Below are 19092 nucleotides of genomic sequence, written 5' to 3' on the forward strand. Positions count from 1 at the left end.
TCTCCATCTTCTGTGTCACCCACCTGCTTGGCATCACCAGCAGGTGGGTGTGTCTTTCAGACCAAGCCTATACAATCTAGAGAGGTCCAGCGATGTAAAATCTTAAATTGCATAAGTAGCACCCTTGCATCTCTAGATGTAGACATGATGTTTTTTTAGATTCCTAGCCCACACTCCCTCCTCCAATACCAAGTTTAGTTCTTTCTTTAGTTTAGAATTAGCAGGGAATAATACACTGATCCCTCGTGACCTTTTCCAAAAGCAGTAATAACCACTCCCAGAGTATCTGCTGCTTTAGGGGGGGTGTATGCTCCCAATAATAGTACAGAGCAGGTGGCGCATCTGTAAATACCTAAAGAACTGAGACCTGGGAATCCCAAAATGTGAAACATATTTTCCATCCATATCAAAGGATTGCAACACTCCACTCTTATATAGGTCACCATGCGTATTAACCTCCCTCTCAATCCACTCTATCCAGCAGAAAGGGGACTTATTAATACATCATTTTGGGTTCAGCCATGTGCTCGAGGCAACATTTAAATAAATGTCAGAATGAAACACTCATTTCAATGTGCAATTGCAAATGCAAGATAACGGGGTGTAACTTAATTTTGCTGGTTAGTTTGATAGAAAGGCTTTCCAATGACAAAATAGGGGCAAGAACTTCCTGTTCAATACAGACCTAGGGATGGGCTCTCTCAGGTGGAAGCAACCAATGAGCCAAATGTCTGAGACTGAATGCACAATAATAAAACAAAATCTTGGGTAGGCCTAGCCCACCTCTGTCAATCGACCTATGCAACTCACTGAAATGTAATCTGGGACGTTTACATTCCAAATGAAGGACTTTCCGATGTTTTCAAATTGCTTGAAAAAAGAGATGGGGACATCTATAGGGAGAAATTGTAGCAGGTAGTTGAATTTTGGAATACAATTCATTTTAAAAGCATTAACCTTCCCAATCATAGATAAATGTGACCGATCACGGAAAGTAGGGACACAAGTCAGTTTTGGGGCATTTTGAGTTATTCACATATTCTGAAAGTGTAGTCTCCAAGCTTTCCAACGATTTGTAACACATGGAAATCTGACAATATTTGGAGAAGTTGTGGCCATTTGAAGGTGGGCACTCAAAAAAGCTAAAAGGGTAGAAAACGGCCTCAAAAGATTGTGCAGTTCTCACCTCTCTCTGCTGCTGGGAGTGACAATAGGGCTCATTTACATCTCATTTAGATAAGCCATACCCCTGTGAAGCTCCCCTGTAAAGCACAGGGGAGCAAAAGGTCAGGAAAATGTGCCATCAAAGAAAAAAAAAGTTTGCAAACAGGTAATAAATAAATGTCTCTTAGCATCTACCGATAAAACTGTATAGGCAACTCTTATGTACACTGAGTGCTTTTCATACAAGAATGTAAAACTAAATTCAGGTGGTTGGTTGATAAAGTGACATTCCACTTTCATCGTCGCTCAGATCGTCTTTCAGAATCAGTGAACGCTTGTTCATAAGCATCCGGCTTGTCGAAGAAGTACTTCAAAACATTTTCGTTGTAACGCCACGGTTCAGCTCGCTCTGCGACATTCTTTGCGGCGTCCATCTTCATTGAATTTTGATATCAGATAGAGCCGGCTAGAGCGCTGCATAATAAGTAGCCACGCTGTTGGGGGCGGGGCAAAAGCCGGCGGCTATTCAGTACGGAAATACACACAGACAATGATACGCCCCTACTGCATGCTAGAATCTCCGAAAAACAAGCCGATTTCAACCTCAAAATGTACGCTTTTAAATATACCAATACTGTTATCTCAAACATGGAGAGGCTTCTTCATGATCTCAACTAACAGATTCTGCAAAAAAGCGGAAATCACCAATTTTGGAAAAAAACACTTGTTTCTCATTTTGCTCACAAGTTGTGCTGCCGACTTGTGTCACTGGTTTCCGTGACGGGTCACAAATGTTATGAAGTCCACCTGCCCACATTGCTCAAAAACCTTTTAATAAAGGGTCAAAATAAACTGTAACTAAATCAAACAAATTTGCTGGGAATAAAATGCCCAAATATGTCATGCCATGTTTGGGCCACTGGAAGGTGCCCGGCTGAAAAGCCGTTATCTGGCAGTACACTGTCAGAGACAAAGCTTCTGATTTAGACCAATTAACTCTGTATCCTAAGAACTTAGAAAAGGAATTAATAATTCTGTGGAGGTAAGGAATAGATCTAGTGGGTTTGGATGATTAATAAAATATAATCTGCATAAAGCAAAATCTTAAGCGCCACACCACCCACCATCACACCTGGAAAATCATCCTCCTTTCTTATCGCGGCTGCTAATGGTTCCAGAGCAAGACAGAACAATAATGGGGAAAGAGTGCAACCCTGCCGGTTGCCTCTATTCAGAGTAAAATAATCTGAAATTAATCAATTTGTTTGTACCGCCACTACCGGGTGTCTATAAAGTAACTTAATCCATCCAATAAAAGTATTCCCGGACCCGTAAATTTCCAAAATCTTTAAAAGATAACCCCATTCTACCATATCAAATGCCTTTATGGCATCAAGTGAGATGCCAGTGACAGGAATCTGATCATCCCCCGCTGACCACCTTATATTTATGAAACGCCTAATGTAATCAGATGAGCTATGGCCACAAAAATAAACCCCACCTGATCTATATGTATAAGAGATGACATAACTTTACTTAATCGGTTAGCCCAAATTTTGACAGTATTTTAGCGTCTAGCTGAAACTCTTACACTCACTTGTATCTTTGTCTTTTTTTTAAATCAGGGGCTTGTGTCATGGTTGGCAGAAGCCTTCCATTCTTTAATGCTTCTGTATAAACTTCTAGCAAGAGTGCAGCCAGTTCTGTAGCATAAGATCTAAAATATTCAGTGGCAAATCCTTGCCTGTAAACAAGGCCTTAATTACCTCACTAAGCTCCTCCAATGTTATCTCAGAATCAAGATAATTGTTTTTGCTCTTCAGAAGATGAAGATGTGGAACTATAAAGATCAAGAAAGAATTCTTTAAAAGCCTAATTAAAATCAGTGGGCAAGGTAAATATTTCACCATTAACATATTTCACTAAGGGAATTATAGAAAAAGACTCTCTGTTTTATATATCAATCTAGAAGCTTCCCTGTTTTGTCCCCCACCTCAAAGTCATGCCCTGAATAGCCAAATCTCCACCTTCTGCAACAAAATATTATTATATCTGTATTTCAATCATCTGAAGCCATCAGACAACATTCTGTGTTTCTGCCTAGGCACTTTAATTTTAATTCCCTTCCAATTCCACAAGTTCTCGTGCTTTGGATTTTTTGTTGAAAGAGGCATACTGTATAATCCAGCCCCTAGGAACCATCTTAAGTGCCTCCCAAGCCATGCCCACAGAGGATAAAGGGGACCAGTTGATCTCCATATAGACATTGATTTCAGCCTTTAGCATTTGTTGAAAATTCAGGATTTTGCAAGAGGGATACATTAAAGTGCCAACTATATGATTTCCTTGTCATCAAATGTGGCAGTATCTTTAAACACACCAGGGCGTTGATCTAAGACTAAAATGTTTCCAATTGAGCAATCAACGAAATTAGGGACTTAGATATAAAACAACATCTATTCTAGAGTAAATCTAATGGACTGATGAAAAAAATATATAGTCCCTTCCAGATGGGTTCAAAAGCCTTCAAATATCTGTAAGACCAAGATTTTTACACATTCTGTGAAGCATCAATGTTGTCTAGAGGGCTTGCACACTTTTGCTTCACAATGATAAGGAAAGTCCATTGAAAGATTAAAGTCTCCTCCCAACATTATATCATGAGGGGTGCCAGTGGGTTGCAACATCTCTTCAAGATCTACAAAAAAGCCCTGATCATCGACATTAGGTGCATAAATAATAACCAAAATATGACTTTGTGCCTGAATTTCAGCTAAAACAATACTTCCTAATTTATATTTACTCTGTTTGAGATAGTTGAATTGTTGATGTTTACTTGTCAGTGTAGTGACTCCCCGTTCTTATTTGAGCCAGCATTAAAAAAAAATATCCCATATTTTTAGCCCATATCTTTCCAAATTTTTCAGCTTCCTGTGTGTCAAATGTGTGTTTCTTGAAGAAACGCTATATTGTATTTCTTACCCTTATGAAAAGAAATGACCTTCCTTGTTTTTATGGGGTGCTCCAACCCATTCACATTCCACGTGGGGAGAGACAATCCACTCATATTAACATTTGACATTTTGACATATAAGAAAAAATAGATTGTGTGTTAAAGACGAGATTAAAAATACCACATTTCAACATTAGTGTAACAATCAAACCCCATACATCCCTTAGAACAATAAAAAACAGAAATAAATGTGTGCATTAACCCCGCACACAACAGCGACAACTGACGTCCATCCCTCCAAACTTAAACAGTCCATGAACGCTACGAGAACCCCCGTGACAACTTTGCCATCGGATTGCTCAAGTCCAGTGTTTCTATACACATATTGTGAAATGGAATTACATAGCAAAAGATAATCTATAAAATAAACTCCAGCCAATAGGCAGAATAAACACAACGAGCGTGTAGATTCTTGTGTTATTACAAATTGCAACACGACCCACTCATTCCAATGACTTTATGAAGGACATCACTTGCTATGGGTTTGTGAATGTTTTACACCCATCCTTAACATCTATTCTAAATAGATTCTCTCTTGTCGAGTTTGCAAAGTCTGGGAACAAGAAAATGCTGTGGTTCTTCCATGAAGGCCTTTTACTCCGCTCCTCACGTAACACAAGATTTTTATCGGATGATCTCAGAAATTTGGCCAGAATTGATCGGGGCCTGTCTCCCTCAGCGGATCATCAAGCCAGAACTCTGTGAGGTTGCTCAATTTCCAGCTTTTGGTTTGCTATGTCAAGCACTGTTTAAAGAGCACGTCCAGGGATTCCACCATGTTGTGTCCCTCCACTCCCTCTGGGGCTCCCACGATACAGATGTTATTCTTCCGGCTACGGTTTTCCATGTCCTCCAACTTCTCCCAGACATGCTCCAAATCCACCTTGGTCACAAGAGGATTAGCAGATGATTCCCTCTCTGATGACTCCAGATAATCTATCCATTTCTCGACATCAGTAAATTTCATTTCCATGGCAGTGATCGATCGACATATAACAGCAAGATCCTCCAAGTCAGCAACGACCTTCATCAGCATTGATAACATGTTCAACGTCTCTCGCATATCCCACATTTTTCTGACCAAACCGACTCCCTGGTCCACGGCCTGCTTTAATGTCCCCAGAGCCCGAGGATTTTGAATTCTTTGACATATTGTCCTCCTTGAACAGTTATAGAACATAGTGTGTCGAATCTCACCAGTTTATGTCATTAAAAGTTATTACAACTAGCAAAGTGCGCAAAGCTCACTGTTCACTTGTCCGATCCTCGCATGGCATCACGTGACTCGCCAAATTCAAATTTTTACATTAAAAAAAATCAATAATCACTATTATTTTGTTCTGTTAAAATTAGGATAAGAATATTTTTATTTATTGACAGCTCTAACACTTGGATGATAAGAATATCTCATCTTTGGCCACTTAAACAAGAAAAAGATCAAACTAATACTCTAGTTTGCTCTGCAGCATGCTACAAATAATAAACATTTCAAGAAGAGTCTGCACCGTATGCATGCAGTAGGAACAACAGGCAGTGCAAGGTAAATATTTAATAACTCTGACCCAGAGAAAGAAAGTGGATCAAAGTGAAGCATGAATGTTTGACTTTGAGCGAAGTGAGAGTCAAAGCCATTACCCTCCTGAATAGTACTCATGTGAACATTCAATTTGCATCTCCATATTTCTGCACATAAAGGGTTGGAAGCTAACATTTAGTGACGCTACTGCACATTAAAGGAATAGTTCACCCCAAACCAAAGACGTGCACCCAAGAGCCTCACAGGACCACGATCCATCCCAGATAACAGCATATAAGAGAGTGAGGAAATGTTGACAGAATTTTTATTTTTGGGTAAAATATTCCTGTAAAAATGCCTGTAATGGACTACAATTATCAAGCATTAAATAAAGTGACATTTTCATAACTTAGGTTGCGGAATGTCTTCAGTCATTTTAGTGTTGATTTAATAAAGGGTGCAGTATGAATATGTATTGACATTTCCTCTCCTAACCATGACTCAGATTATGTGCTAATGAGAATCTGCCTTGCAGCCCTTGCACTCCTCCTGAAATTAATAGGCAGAGGGATCGCGCAGACAGTTCGAGGCTGAGGAAGTTTGAGGATGTGTATAATGAATTGTGAGGGAAGCAGTTTCACATAATGTATTAATTAATTTGCTTATTGCTAGCACCCTTGCTGAAAAAAATATGTAAAAGCTTAAACTTAAGCTTAAGCTAGATCAGTTTAAACCAGCAACCTAAAACCAGCAAACCCCCTTTGGCTGTAGCTAAACATGTTTAAAAATGTAATTTATTGTCTTAAATTAGCAGGTATGAGGTGACTGATTGTTGATTCATCATTTCCAAAGAGGATCGCATGCAAAGTCTTTTCTTTTAAGTCGGAAAGTGAGGAATGCTGCATTTTTGCCAGTAATACAGTATGTGGTGCCTCTAAAATGAGACACATTTGTCTTATTATCTATGGATTAGCAAGGCGCTACTTTAAAAATTCTGGCTTGTTCCTATTCTATCCACGTTGTGATATTAATGTTGGAAATAAGTGAGCAGAAGGGCGTTGACAGGGCCATCGCTTTTCCTAACGATTGAGGCCCTGCAGACTTGCAAACATTGCATGTTTTCTGCCACCCTCCAAATATCACAAAATCACTCTAGTGTTTCATGGCTGACTGGCAGAAGAGACACTCAGTGCTTTGGTCCTGATTGAAATGAGGGGCCATTAATCTTGTCCAATCGATACATCTCCTGCATGTGCCGTGATACAGTTTTGATGAGCTCTAACCTCAAGCTAAATTTACCCCATATGGCCTATGTAAGTCTATACACAAGGATCAGTTATGCATTTGGAAATGGAGGCCCTGATCAGGGGTCGCATGGTTGTTTGATGCCTGCAGCCACTAGTATTTTAACATGTTTCCAAATTCCCTGGGCTTATTGATGATTGGATAAAAGGATGCTAATTTTGATCACCTACTTAGAATCATTGAGTCATTACCTACCCACAGTGGTAAACAGCTACCGCTAGTAATCACATTGGTATGCATGTTGATGATGCAAACAAAGTGCAATTTGTAACCAAAGCTGGCGTCTTCTCCTGAGACATTACCTTGCTAAAGTGGCTAAGCAGCTACTGCTAATCTGACGCTGATATTCGTTTTGATGATGTAAACATTGCACAATTCATAATCATAGATTGTGTACCCCTGTATTATTACCAAGCTGCAGTAGTAAATACTGTAGCTGCTGCAAATACTCAAGTTGATAACGTAAACAAAATGCAATTCGTAATCAAAGAGTCATTACCTAGCTACAGTGGTAAGCAGCTGCTGCTAGTACTCATGCTGTTATTCAAGTCGATAACGTAAACATAGTGCAATTTATAACTAAAGCGATTATCTTCTCCTGAGTCTTTCACTAGCTAAAGTGGTAAACAGCTACCTCTAATACTCACAGTGGTGTTGATTACGAAAACAAATTTTGCCATCTTCTCTTTATCAAGCTACAGTGCTAAACAGCTGCTGCTAGTACACACAGCGGTACTCACGTTGAAGACTCAAATATGAAGCAATTTGTAAGCAAAGCTGCCGTCTTCTCCTGAGTCATTACCTAGCTATAGTGGTAAACAGCTTCCGCTAGTACTCACAATGGCACTCACGTTGAGGATGCAAACATAGTGCAATTCATAACAAAAGCTTGCATCTTCTCTTCAGTCGTTACCTAGCAACAGTAGAAAATAGCTGCCTCTAGTACTCATGTTGGTACTCAAGTTGATTATGTAAACATTGGGCATTTCATTACTAAAGCGAGCATCTTCTTCTGAGACTTTGACTGTGTCTCGTTCCGAAGGCTGTGTGCTAGGTAGGATGCATCCTTTGAAGGCTGCAGTATACCAAGTATTCTCATTTAAACAAATCTTGTTTAAACGAGGCGGCCTTCGTAGGACAAATGGAAACGGAACGTAACATGGCTGCTATGACAGCACGCCACTCTTTAACAAGCGCGAGCACTTCGAGTGAGACTGTAACAAAGTCCCTTTAAAAGGGAATGTATGAGGTAAATTTTAAGAGAGTTAGAAAGATGTAAATAGAAAAGAAAATAGATTTTACTGGTGTACTTTTAGTCTAATTCTTTATTTTAATTATATATTAATATAATAATACATATTACATACTTTGCACACATCTACTGAGGTACTGCAACTTGGGACTTATCATTACTTGCCTTTGAACATCATATTTATGGGGAAATTGCCATTATTTTCTTTTGGTCATTTCCGTTGAAGCAAAGAATTGTGGGTTGTGAATGCCCACGAAGGATACACCTTATGCATCCTCAGAATTCCCGTGAAAGAAAGTCGTATTTGAAGGCTGCATTCGAAGTGGCCTACTCGCTTTTATGAAACAAGACAGCTTCGATGGCTGAGAAATGCAACCTCCGGAGAACGCAGCTTTCCAAATGAGACACAGCCTTTATCTATCTACATTGCTAAACAGCTGCCACTAGTACTCATGCTGTTATTCACGTTGATCGCATAAACAAAGCGCCATTTGTAACAAAAGCTGCCATCTTCTCATGAGTCATTACCTAGCTACAGTGCTAAACAGCTGCTCCTAGCATTCACGCTGGTACTCGCATTCATGATGCAAACATAGCATAATTTATAAATAACTTTGCCATCTCCTCCTAAATCTTTATCTAGCTACATCGCTAAACAGTTGCTGCTAGTATTCACAATGAACTCACGGTGATGACGCAAACATAGTGCAATTCATAACCAAAGCTTGTGTCTTCTCTTGAGACGTTACATTAGATCTAGTAGTAAACATCTGCTACAAGTACTCATGTTGATAACATAAAAATAGCGCATTTGTAACTAAAGTTAGAATCTTCTCCTGAGTCTTTATCTAGCAATAGTGATAAACAGCTACCGCTAATATTCACAATTGTAAACATGTTCAACATGCAAACATAGTTCGATTCATAACTTCTTCTCTTGAATCTTCATCAAGTTACATTGCTAAACAGCTGCTGCTAGGGGTGAAATCGAACTGGGATTTGGACCAAGTAATCCAACCAAAAGTGAAAACAGCCTGATTACAGCCTATACATTTCCCACAGAAAGTTGCATTCAACGGCTTTTGTTTGCCCTCCATTGTGTTTAGATTGATTGCAATGGTTACATATGATTCAGTCCCTTGACAAGCGATCAAGGTACAACTCTGCAGGATGCTGCAGAGATAGAGGCTTTCTGGGAGAGATTTGACGCCTGGGGCTGACTTTTTTTTGGAGCCATTGATCGGAGGGACAGAATTGGATTGTGTAGCTGATTACTGATGTCAGCAAACATTACATGGGGGAGAGATAGAGCCCTTCTTCATTGGTGCAGGCCCCTGCTGCAACTCAAATTACTTTTATCACTCTTGGTTACCCCGGTACCACCCACGGTGGAGCAATGGCAGGCATTATGCTCTCCGACGCAGCAAAATTCTGCAATAACTTTCTAAATGTTTGCCACCATCTGTGAGACTGCTCATCAGGATTTATTTAAAAGAAAGTGCAACATTCAACACACATCAATCGTGCTGTTGCTTTTTCAGATGAAGAAATATACACTCACCTAAAGGATTATTAGGAACACCATACTAATACTGTGTTTGACCCCCTTTCGCCTTCAGAACTGCCTTAATTCTACGTGGCATTGATTCAACAAGGTGCTGAAAGCATTCTTTAGAAATGTTGGCCCATATTGATAGGATAGCATCTTGCAGTTGATGGAGATTTGTGGGATGCACATCCAGGGCACGAAGCTCCCGTTCCACCACATCCCAAAGATGCTCTATTGGGTTGAGATCTGGTGACTGTGGGGGCCATTTTAGTACAGTGAACTCATTATCATGTTCAAGAAACCAATTTGAAATGATTCGAGCTTTGTGACATGGTGCATTATCCTGCTGGAATTAGCCATCAGAGGATGGGTACATGGTGGCCATAAAGGGATGGACATGGTCAGAAACAATGCTCAGGTAGGCCGTGGCATTTAAACGATGCCCAATTGGCACTAAGGGGCCTAAAGTGTGCCAAGAAAACATCCCCCACATCATTAAACCACCACCACCAGCCTGCACAGTGGTAACAAGGCATGATGGATCCATGTTCTCATTCTGTTTACGCCAAATTCTGACTCTACCATCTGAATGTCTCAACAGAAATCGAGACTCATCAGACCAGGCAACATTTTTCCAGTCTTCAACTGTCCAATTTTGGTGAGCTCTTGCAAATTGTAGCCTCTTTTTCCTATTTGTAGTGGAGATGAGTGGTACCCGGTGGGGTCTTCTGCTGTTGTAGCCCATCTGCCTCAAGGTTGTGCGTGTTGTGGCTTCACAAATGCTTTGCTGCATACCTCGGTTGTAACGAGTGGTTATTTCAGGCAAAGTTGCTCTTCTATCAGCTTGAATCAGTCGGCCCATTTTCCTCTGACCTCTAGCATCAACAAGGCATTTTCAGCCCACAGGACTGCCGCGATACTGGATGTTTTTCCCTTTTCACACCATTCTTTGTAAACCCTAGAAATGGTTGTGTGTAAAATCCCAGTAACTGAGCAGATTGTGAAATACTCAGACCGGCCCATCTGGCACCAACAACCATGCCACGCTCAAAATTGCTTAAATCACCTTTCTTTCCCATTCTGACATTCAGTTTGGAGTTCAGGAGATTGTCTTGACCAGGACCACACCCCTAAATGCATTGAAGCAACTGCCATGTGATTGGTTGATTAGATAATTGCATTAATGAGAAATTGAACAGGTGTTCCTAATAATCCTTTAGGTGAGTGTATATATATCAGATATAGTGTGTGCTCTTTTACCAAAATGTATTATGGATAGTAAATATGTAATGACAAATGACATGATAATTAACTTTTTTTTTCATCATCAAGATTTCAAAATATGTTTATTTGTGTAAGGGAAAGTGTTTTCACCATTTCTTTTCTCAACACTTCAGATCAGTCTAGTTCATTTACATTTTCCATCCTACGTTGGGAATTGTTTTTTTTCAAGAAAAAATATTACATGTAATCTCTCAAATAATATGAGCTCATGAAAACAGAATGCACAGTAATTTTAATACATGTTGAAGTCGTTTTTGATGGAGTTTAGCATGTCGGACTGTCACGCCATTGAACAAATGGAAGACTCTCGCCCTGATTATACACTATAGAGCCATTCACTATTTAATGTTTTCATTACTTTTGAAAGTTAAAAAACCCAATCTAAAAAAAAAATCATAATGTTAGCCTTTAAAATATGTCACACTAAAGGACTAAATAATTTATTCTAATTTAATGCATTATGATCATGTAATAAAAACAGACATTTCCAACCTTTAATTATCAAAAGTCAACATTTCATATGGGCATAAATATTTAATACATTAATACATATTATTTATTTAATTTAAGTAATTTTGTGGACAAAGACCATAATTGAAGTAAAATGTATTATTTTGTTATGCGTTTAACTTTTTCTTTTTTTTTTCTTTTGTCCTCCACCATGCTATATGTTAATAAAACAAGTTATATTTGTCACTTTGAACACAAAATGTAATGGCATGCACCCTAATGCTGCTCAATAGCTTTAACATAAGTAGAAATGTACCATAATAGTCTGAAACAAAATCCAGTCATTATTGCCACCAGAATTTTATTTATTTTCCCCACAGTGAAAAGACAATGAAGTGGTGTGGGCCAGTGCAGTGTAATTGGAAATGTCAATCATGCCAGCTCGGCTTTGCAAGTAGGAAGGCCACACTGGGCCCTGTTGCACAATTGGAGTGCTAGAGAGTGGATGCCTGTCTTCAGAGTGGTCTCTAGTGAAGCTCCTAACTTGCACTGATTTGTTATAATATCAGCCCTCACAATAGAAATGGTCTGAACTGGGATAGCTAATGATCAGTTGGTGCTGCCCATCCAACTGGTTCTTTATTAGAGTTTGTAGATCTCAAGCTGTGCCGGGCTTAGAACAGCTGCAAACAGGATTTTAGATCATGTAGCAATTGATAACTAAATTTAAAATTAAAACTAATTTGAGACAACTGAAACAAAAACAAATTAGACCTGCAAAAGCGAACCAAAATAAAACTGGATATGAATTTTTGTTTTTTGGTTTCAGGTTTTGATACACAGCACTGTGTAAATTTAAAAAACATTTTAAACATTTACAACCCACCTTAAACATGAAAATGTCACTAGATAACACTAGACATCTTTGAGAAAATTGACAGCGTTAAACATATTTAAATTATATTTGTTAACGCATTAATTTTGTCAGCCCTAAAATACTAAAAACTAAAATAAAACAAAATATCCTTGAAAAACTGAAACCAAGAATCACAGAGTGAAAACTAACAAAAACTAATAACCCTTGGTCAAATTGCTTGTTTTTCACCACTTTTTCTTTAGTCTATGTAAAAATGTAGCAGGCCTAAACTTTGGGTCTGCCTTTAACATTGACGATACACCTCTCATTAAAAATATTCAATGCACCTGCACTTTAATTGTTAATCGCAGTAGTTGAGCTTTCACCGGCAGGTCTTGTTTATGTACATTGAAAGTGGAGCATGCTGTGAGTCTTGAGAAGTCCTCAGAGAACGTTGAGGAACAGTGAAAGCTGGAGCATGTGTTGACAGATTAATTTATCACACACTTCAGTATAGCACTTTCACGTGTTTATTTACGTTCCCTTTTGTTTGAAAAATGGCTGCCTCTGTGCCGTGCCTCCAGGACAGGTAATTACACCTTCAAGAGTTCTGGTGGGGATTTAAACAAACGACATAAGAAAGGAAATGCTGTCCATATAGTCTGGCATGCCTTCAAACACTTTAATGATGGTATTTGAACATGAACATAGAAAATGACATTGAGGCTAGCATGTTAGTAGACTTTGCAAAGTTACACAAGTATTCAGCAGTCTTGACTCACATGGTGCCCTAGACAAGAAAAGATGAGATAAGGTGAATTGGTGAATCGTTAATCTAAATTGCTCCATTTACATAAACCAATTCACTAAAATGTATTTGACATCCAAACTTCACATAGTAGTGTATTGGTGAACCATTTATTTATATAAACCATCTGAATAAACTGATTCCCTAAAATTAATTGGACTTCCCTAAGCTACATACAGTATAGTTGAATTGGTGAATCATTTAATTAGATGAACCAGTCAAGTAAACCAATTTATTTTATTTAAATTAATTTTAATTTCCAATGCTACATTTTAAGTAAAATGATGATTTGTTTGTTTCCATGAACTGTCTGAATAAACCAATTAACTAAAATGAATTGGAAATCCCAATGGTGCATACAGTATAAGTGAATTGGTGAATTATTTACATGAACTGTCCAAATAGTAAGTGAAATGGTGAATGGTTTGTTTACATTAACCATCCAAATAAACATATTCAATTCAACAAATTCAATTGAATTTTCAATGCTACCTGAACTGTCTGAATAAACGAAATCCATAAAATAAACTGGACTTCCCAACTCTACATGTAAGTGTTTTGGTGAATCGTTAATTTATCTGAACTATCTGAATAAACGAAATCCATAAAATAACCTGGATTTTTTAAATGAACTTTCCAAGTAAACTGATTCAATAGAGTGAATTGAACTTCCCTATAATGCATATAAGTGAATTGGTGAATTGTTTATTTACATGAACTGTCCAAATAGTTAGTGAAATGGTGAATCGTTTGTTTATGTGAGTCTTACAAATAAACTGATTCACTAAAATGAATGTTAATTTCCAAAATTGCAAATAATTGAATTTGTGAATCTTTAATTTCAATAAACTGACTAAATAAACTGATTCACTAAAATGAACTAATTTAGTTTCCAACGCTAAATATTGAATATTGAGTGAATTGTTTATTTACATGAATTGTCCAAATATTTAATGAAACGGTGACTTAACCATCCAAATCAACTGATTCACTAATATTAATTTGACTTCCCAATGCTACATATACTGTAAGTGAATATAATTTATTCACATGAACTGTCTGAAAATAATCTATTCTCCAAAATGTTTTGAACTTTATATTAGAGAGAGCGTAACACAATTTGTGAGCAATACAATGTGGGTAAAAATCAATGTAGTGTTTTGTCTCGCTACAATGCTACTTGATGAATAAAGTAGTTTGTTGCTGAAAAAGCTGCACCATTGTGAAAATAACTGAACTAATGGTATGCTACTGTAAAATGTGTGTGTGGTGTGTTTGCATGTACACCCATACGCTGATAGCTACCATTGGATAAGCTGGTAAGAACAGTGATAAAGGTGTTTACATATATCGTGAAATTGATGTAATGGGCAAAAATCTACTGTGGCTGTGTTGATTGGTTTATGCTTTAACCATGTATGATGGTACCCAGATAAAGGAAAAAACATTTAAGGTGTTTGCATGACAGTATACAGTATGTTCTTGGCTTATTAAGCATATTTGGTGTAAGATCAAGAATGTAAATGCATTCACTGATCCAGAGATGTTGACGTGGAGCACTTGGGTGCCCCTGAGTACACTGACGCCCTAGGCAGCTGCCTATATCACCTATGCTAGGATCTGCCAATGCTAGAGTTTCCTAACCTTGTTACTGGAGGCCCCTCACCAGTACATATTTTGGATGTCTCCCTTACCTGACACACCCATTTCAGGTATTGAAGTATATACTAATGAGCTGATGGGTTTAATCAGGTGTGGTTTATCAGGCAGACATCCAAAAAAATGACTGTTGGGGGGCCTCCAAAAACATATGGTTTACACAATATAGTAGAGAGGGCAAGTTTTATGTCACAGTTCTCCATCAAGAAGTGACAGAGTATCAGTACAACAACCATATGGGATACATATGTAAAAGGTGGAGGAGCATCTGCCTGTGCATTTGCAGAAGGTTGTTGTGAAGCGTATTAGTCATCATTACTTACGTGCCCCACATTCCTGTTGGCAGCTCATTCTCATCAACCGGATTTATAAAATGTCTTGGCATCCAAATCCATTTGTGTGCTCACATTGGCAGCATCTTTGTGGAGTTTTCTAAAAGTGGATCACTTTAACATGCAAATGTTTTCCTGTTATTTAGGCTAGCGCCTTTATCTTTGTACACTGAGTTGAATCAGCCATTCGGTTTAGCTCAACTGACAAAATTGTTTGTGTTGTTTCTATTCCAGGAGGAAGGAAAAGTTGGCGTAACGTTCAACATCGGCACGGTGGACATCAGCGTCAAGGAGTTGAATACAGAAATCAATGATGGAAAATATCACGTAGTACGCTTCACAAGGAATGGGGGAAACGCCACTTTACAGGTGGACAACTGGCCAATCACAGAGCATTTTCCATCAGGTAACATTGAATATCCCAAGTGAAATTCCTCTATGAGAAGTGAGCCATGGTTCTTTACTGTTTCAGGAATACTTCACCCAAAAATGAAAACCCTGTCATTATTTGCTCACCCTCATTCCAAACCCATATGCTCTTATTTTTTGAATTTTGTATAGACCATGGCCTGTCAAGCTCCAAAAAGTACAAAAAACACCATAAAAGCACCAAATAGCGCCATATTTGAATTCTGGATGCAAACAAGTGCCAGACGCGTGCGATAGTCTGTTCCTTGCACAAAGCTTTCTTTTTGCTTTAAAAGATTTGGTAGACAGCCCACAAGCTGAATAGACTACTTTTATGGTGTTTATTGCAAGAAGAGCATAAAGATTCTTTGAATATTTTGACTGCAAAAATAGCACTCCATTGGTTTGGAACAACATAAGGGCGAGTAAATTATGGCAAAAGTTTCGTTTTTGGATTAACTGTTCTTTTACACCCACTGGATATCACCTGCTATTAAGTAAATCAAGGCAAGGAACAACATCATTTTTCAAAATTTTCTGCCTGTATTATTTATAATCTGCATGTTTCAAGGCATGCACATTTTCAAAAATGGGAACAGGTGTTCATAATTACAACACTGATCTCCATTCTGCTGAAGGAAATGGATGAAACAGAGAGAACACGGTGAAAAAGAAAGCAAATGCCACTTAGATTATGATCAACTTGGCTTGTGTTGCTTTATAAATTGTCCTCTGAAATGTTCATATGTGGGTGTAATCAAGCCTAGGCACCTGGTCTGCGCATAGTAGAGTTCAAGCAGTTACCTTTGTCCCTACGATTAGCGTTGTGACATCTGGCTAGCTGATTTGAGAGCCTTTGAAAGGCAGCGGGAGGGCAGGGCAGTGCCAGTGAACAAGTCTAAGGCAGGATTGTGGCAGCTACAGCAGCTGTGGGAGAAGCCCCGGACCTCTGTGTATCAGTGACTTCCAGACTCAGGAAGCCGGCAATGATGGACGAATACAAATTAGTTCATCAAATGCGGCAGAGGTTTAGTGTAGAAGCTCTATGGCTTCTTACGTGGAGAAATTGGTTGTGCTGAAATACTTCTTCTCAAAAACCCTTCACACTCAATTAATTTGGGTTCTCTGTCCTCCACTTTGATGTCTCTGTTGCTCTGGCATCCTCGCCAGGATATCTGGCCCCTGCACTTCTCATCAAATTAAATAGCATCTCTTGTCAGGGTTACTCAAGCTGTATTTAAACGATATACAGATATATCTTTCTAAAGAGAGAGAGATGTAAAATGGCAGCAGAAAGACATAGGCTAATGTTGCTACGACATTAACTAATTATTCAAATCGGATCTATTATGTTCATTGAGGGCACTTTAAGACTAGAGCTTTTGGTGCGCACCCGACTCAGATTGACTTCAGAGTTCAGTTCACTTCGTGCACCGACGTCTTGAAAATGTTCGCAATTGGTATGAAAGCAATCTACCCTAAGTTACAAAAGAGAACCACTATCGATCATGTGTTATTGCCATCTTTGCTTCTGGTTACACTTATTTAAGGAATATCACACAAGAAAGAGTGCCATTGCGCCATATATCTGCATGAATGTGATTCAGGCGTTGACACAAGGCTTTGTTTTTGTTTTGTCTTTCGATATGTTTTTATAAACCAGTGTTTTTGAACTTAACTTTTAAGTATCACCATCTGTCACCATCTACTGGTGTAAATATGCAATCTCCTGAACAACTCAGGGAAAGAAATCAAAATGACATTTTTTTTTAAAGGAATATTCCAGATTCAATACAAGTTAAGCTCAATCAACAGCATTTGTGGCTTAATATTGATTACCACAAAAAAACAACAAAAAAAATAAATTCTAATCATACCTCATTTTCTTTAAAAAAGTTACAGTGAAGCACTTACACTGGAAGTGAATGTAGCCAATTTCTTTTGTTTTTAAAGGCAGAAACATGAAGCTTATAATTTTATAAAAGCACTAACATTAATTCCTCTGTATTATTTGAGCTGTAAATTTGTTTAAATGGTTATTTTTACAGTCGTTTTAGGGTTTGTTGACATTACATCGTCAAGGTTAGTAAGCAATTTTATCACGCTAAAATCATGTTTACATCCATATTGTTGATCGTATGGCTATACTTTTGAAAAAGTGAGTATTTTAATGTTAAAAATGTTGCCCCATTTACTTCCAATGTAAGTGCCTACTGTAACCCAGATTTTTGCTTTTTTCGCCACGATCTCGTAGGACAGCAGTTTGGCCAGTGGTGGCCCTGGTGCCAATACTTCACAGTGTCGAGAATGTTTTTGTTGACAGTGCCTCAACTGACATTAAACGGCCTGACATGAAGCAGTGGTTGTTACGATTTGACAGTAGCACAAGTTGAGACTAAAATTAATTTTTACTCCAAAAAAAAATGTAAATGGTTGTTATTATCTGTCTGGATCGCTCGTTTTGGTAGTTTTTGCATTGTGTCTCAAGACCAGAAACAATTAGAATAATCATGGCACTGCCCAGTGGTTGCTCGAGAAAATGTCTTGGTTACTATTGTAACCTCCATTCCCTGATGGAGGGAACAAGAAGTTGTGTCAATGTAGTGACACTAGGGGTCTCTCTTGAGAGCTTCGGTTACCTCTTATCTTTGAGAAAAGGCCAATGAGAATTGGCGAACATAATTTGCATGCCCCTCCCCGGATATATGGGTATAAAACGAGGGAAGCGTGCGTCTGTTTAGACAGGTTTTGAGCTGAGGAGCCGAGAGTAAGGTCCCGGCCATTTCAGCGGCTAGTATAGTGTTGTGGCAAGAGGGACACAAAGTCTCATTCCCTCCATCAGGGAACGGAGGTTATGACAGTAACTGAGACGTTCCCCTTCTGTCACTCACTCGACATTGTGTCAATGTAGTGACACTAGGGTTCCCTATCTAAAAAAAATAGCAGGTGCATCAGACTGCATGTAACCTTCCCAAATGCCCCAAAAGTCATCATGTTGTTCCCCATATCCCCATAACTCCTCTCAGTTACTGTCGAAACCTCCGTTCCCTGATGGAAAGCAACGTAACTAGCATGGGAGCAGGCCTCACCAGCCTGGGATTGCCTGGGACATGAGTGGTGTGCAGCAACCTCAACCCCTGCTGACTACAAAGGAGGAGATGGCGGGCTAGTTGCGACATGCGACGAGGGTGAACGCCACCTTGGCGAATTATATACGCTACTGTCGCTGTGTTGTCTGAGCTGATCAACATGTGCTTGCCGCGGATCTGTGGCAGGAATCTGTGCTGGGCAAGAAATACAGCCAGCATCTCTAGGCAGTTGATGTGCCAATCCAGACACGGCCCTTTCCAGAAGCCAGCGGCTGCGTCCCCATTGCACATGGTGCACCAGCCCGACTGGGAGGCGTCTGTAGTAACTATGAAGCATCTGAACACCTGCTGTAGGGGGACTCCTGCCCGTAGAAAACAGTTCTGTCCAAGGGCTGAATCAGTGATGG

At 39.0% G+C, this 19092-nt stretch overlaps 1 protein-coding gene across 2 annotated transcripts in view; it reads left to right on the plus strand.

Moving 5' to 3' along the window:
* LOC127624134 (neurexin-3b) overlaps window positions 1-19092 on the plus strand; it is a 485619-nt gene that overhangs the window by 385955 nt on the left and 80572 nt on the right. For both annotated transcript variants that reach the window (XM_052098814.1, XM_052098813.1), the window contains one exon: window positions 15423-15594. In XM_052098814.1, coding sequence (XP_051954774.1) covers window positions 15423-15594 — 172 coding nt within the window. The remainder of the gene's footprint in view (window positions 1-15422; window positions 15595-19092) is intronic.

Source organism: Xyrauchen texanus, chromosome 30 (genome assembly GCF_025860055.1).
Source record: "Xyrauchen texanus isolate HMW12.3.18 chromosome 30, RBS_HiC_50CHRs, whole genome shotgun sequence".
NCBI lineage: Eukaryota > Metazoa > Chordata > Actinopteri > Cypriniformes > Catostomidae > Xyrauchen > Xyrauchen texanus.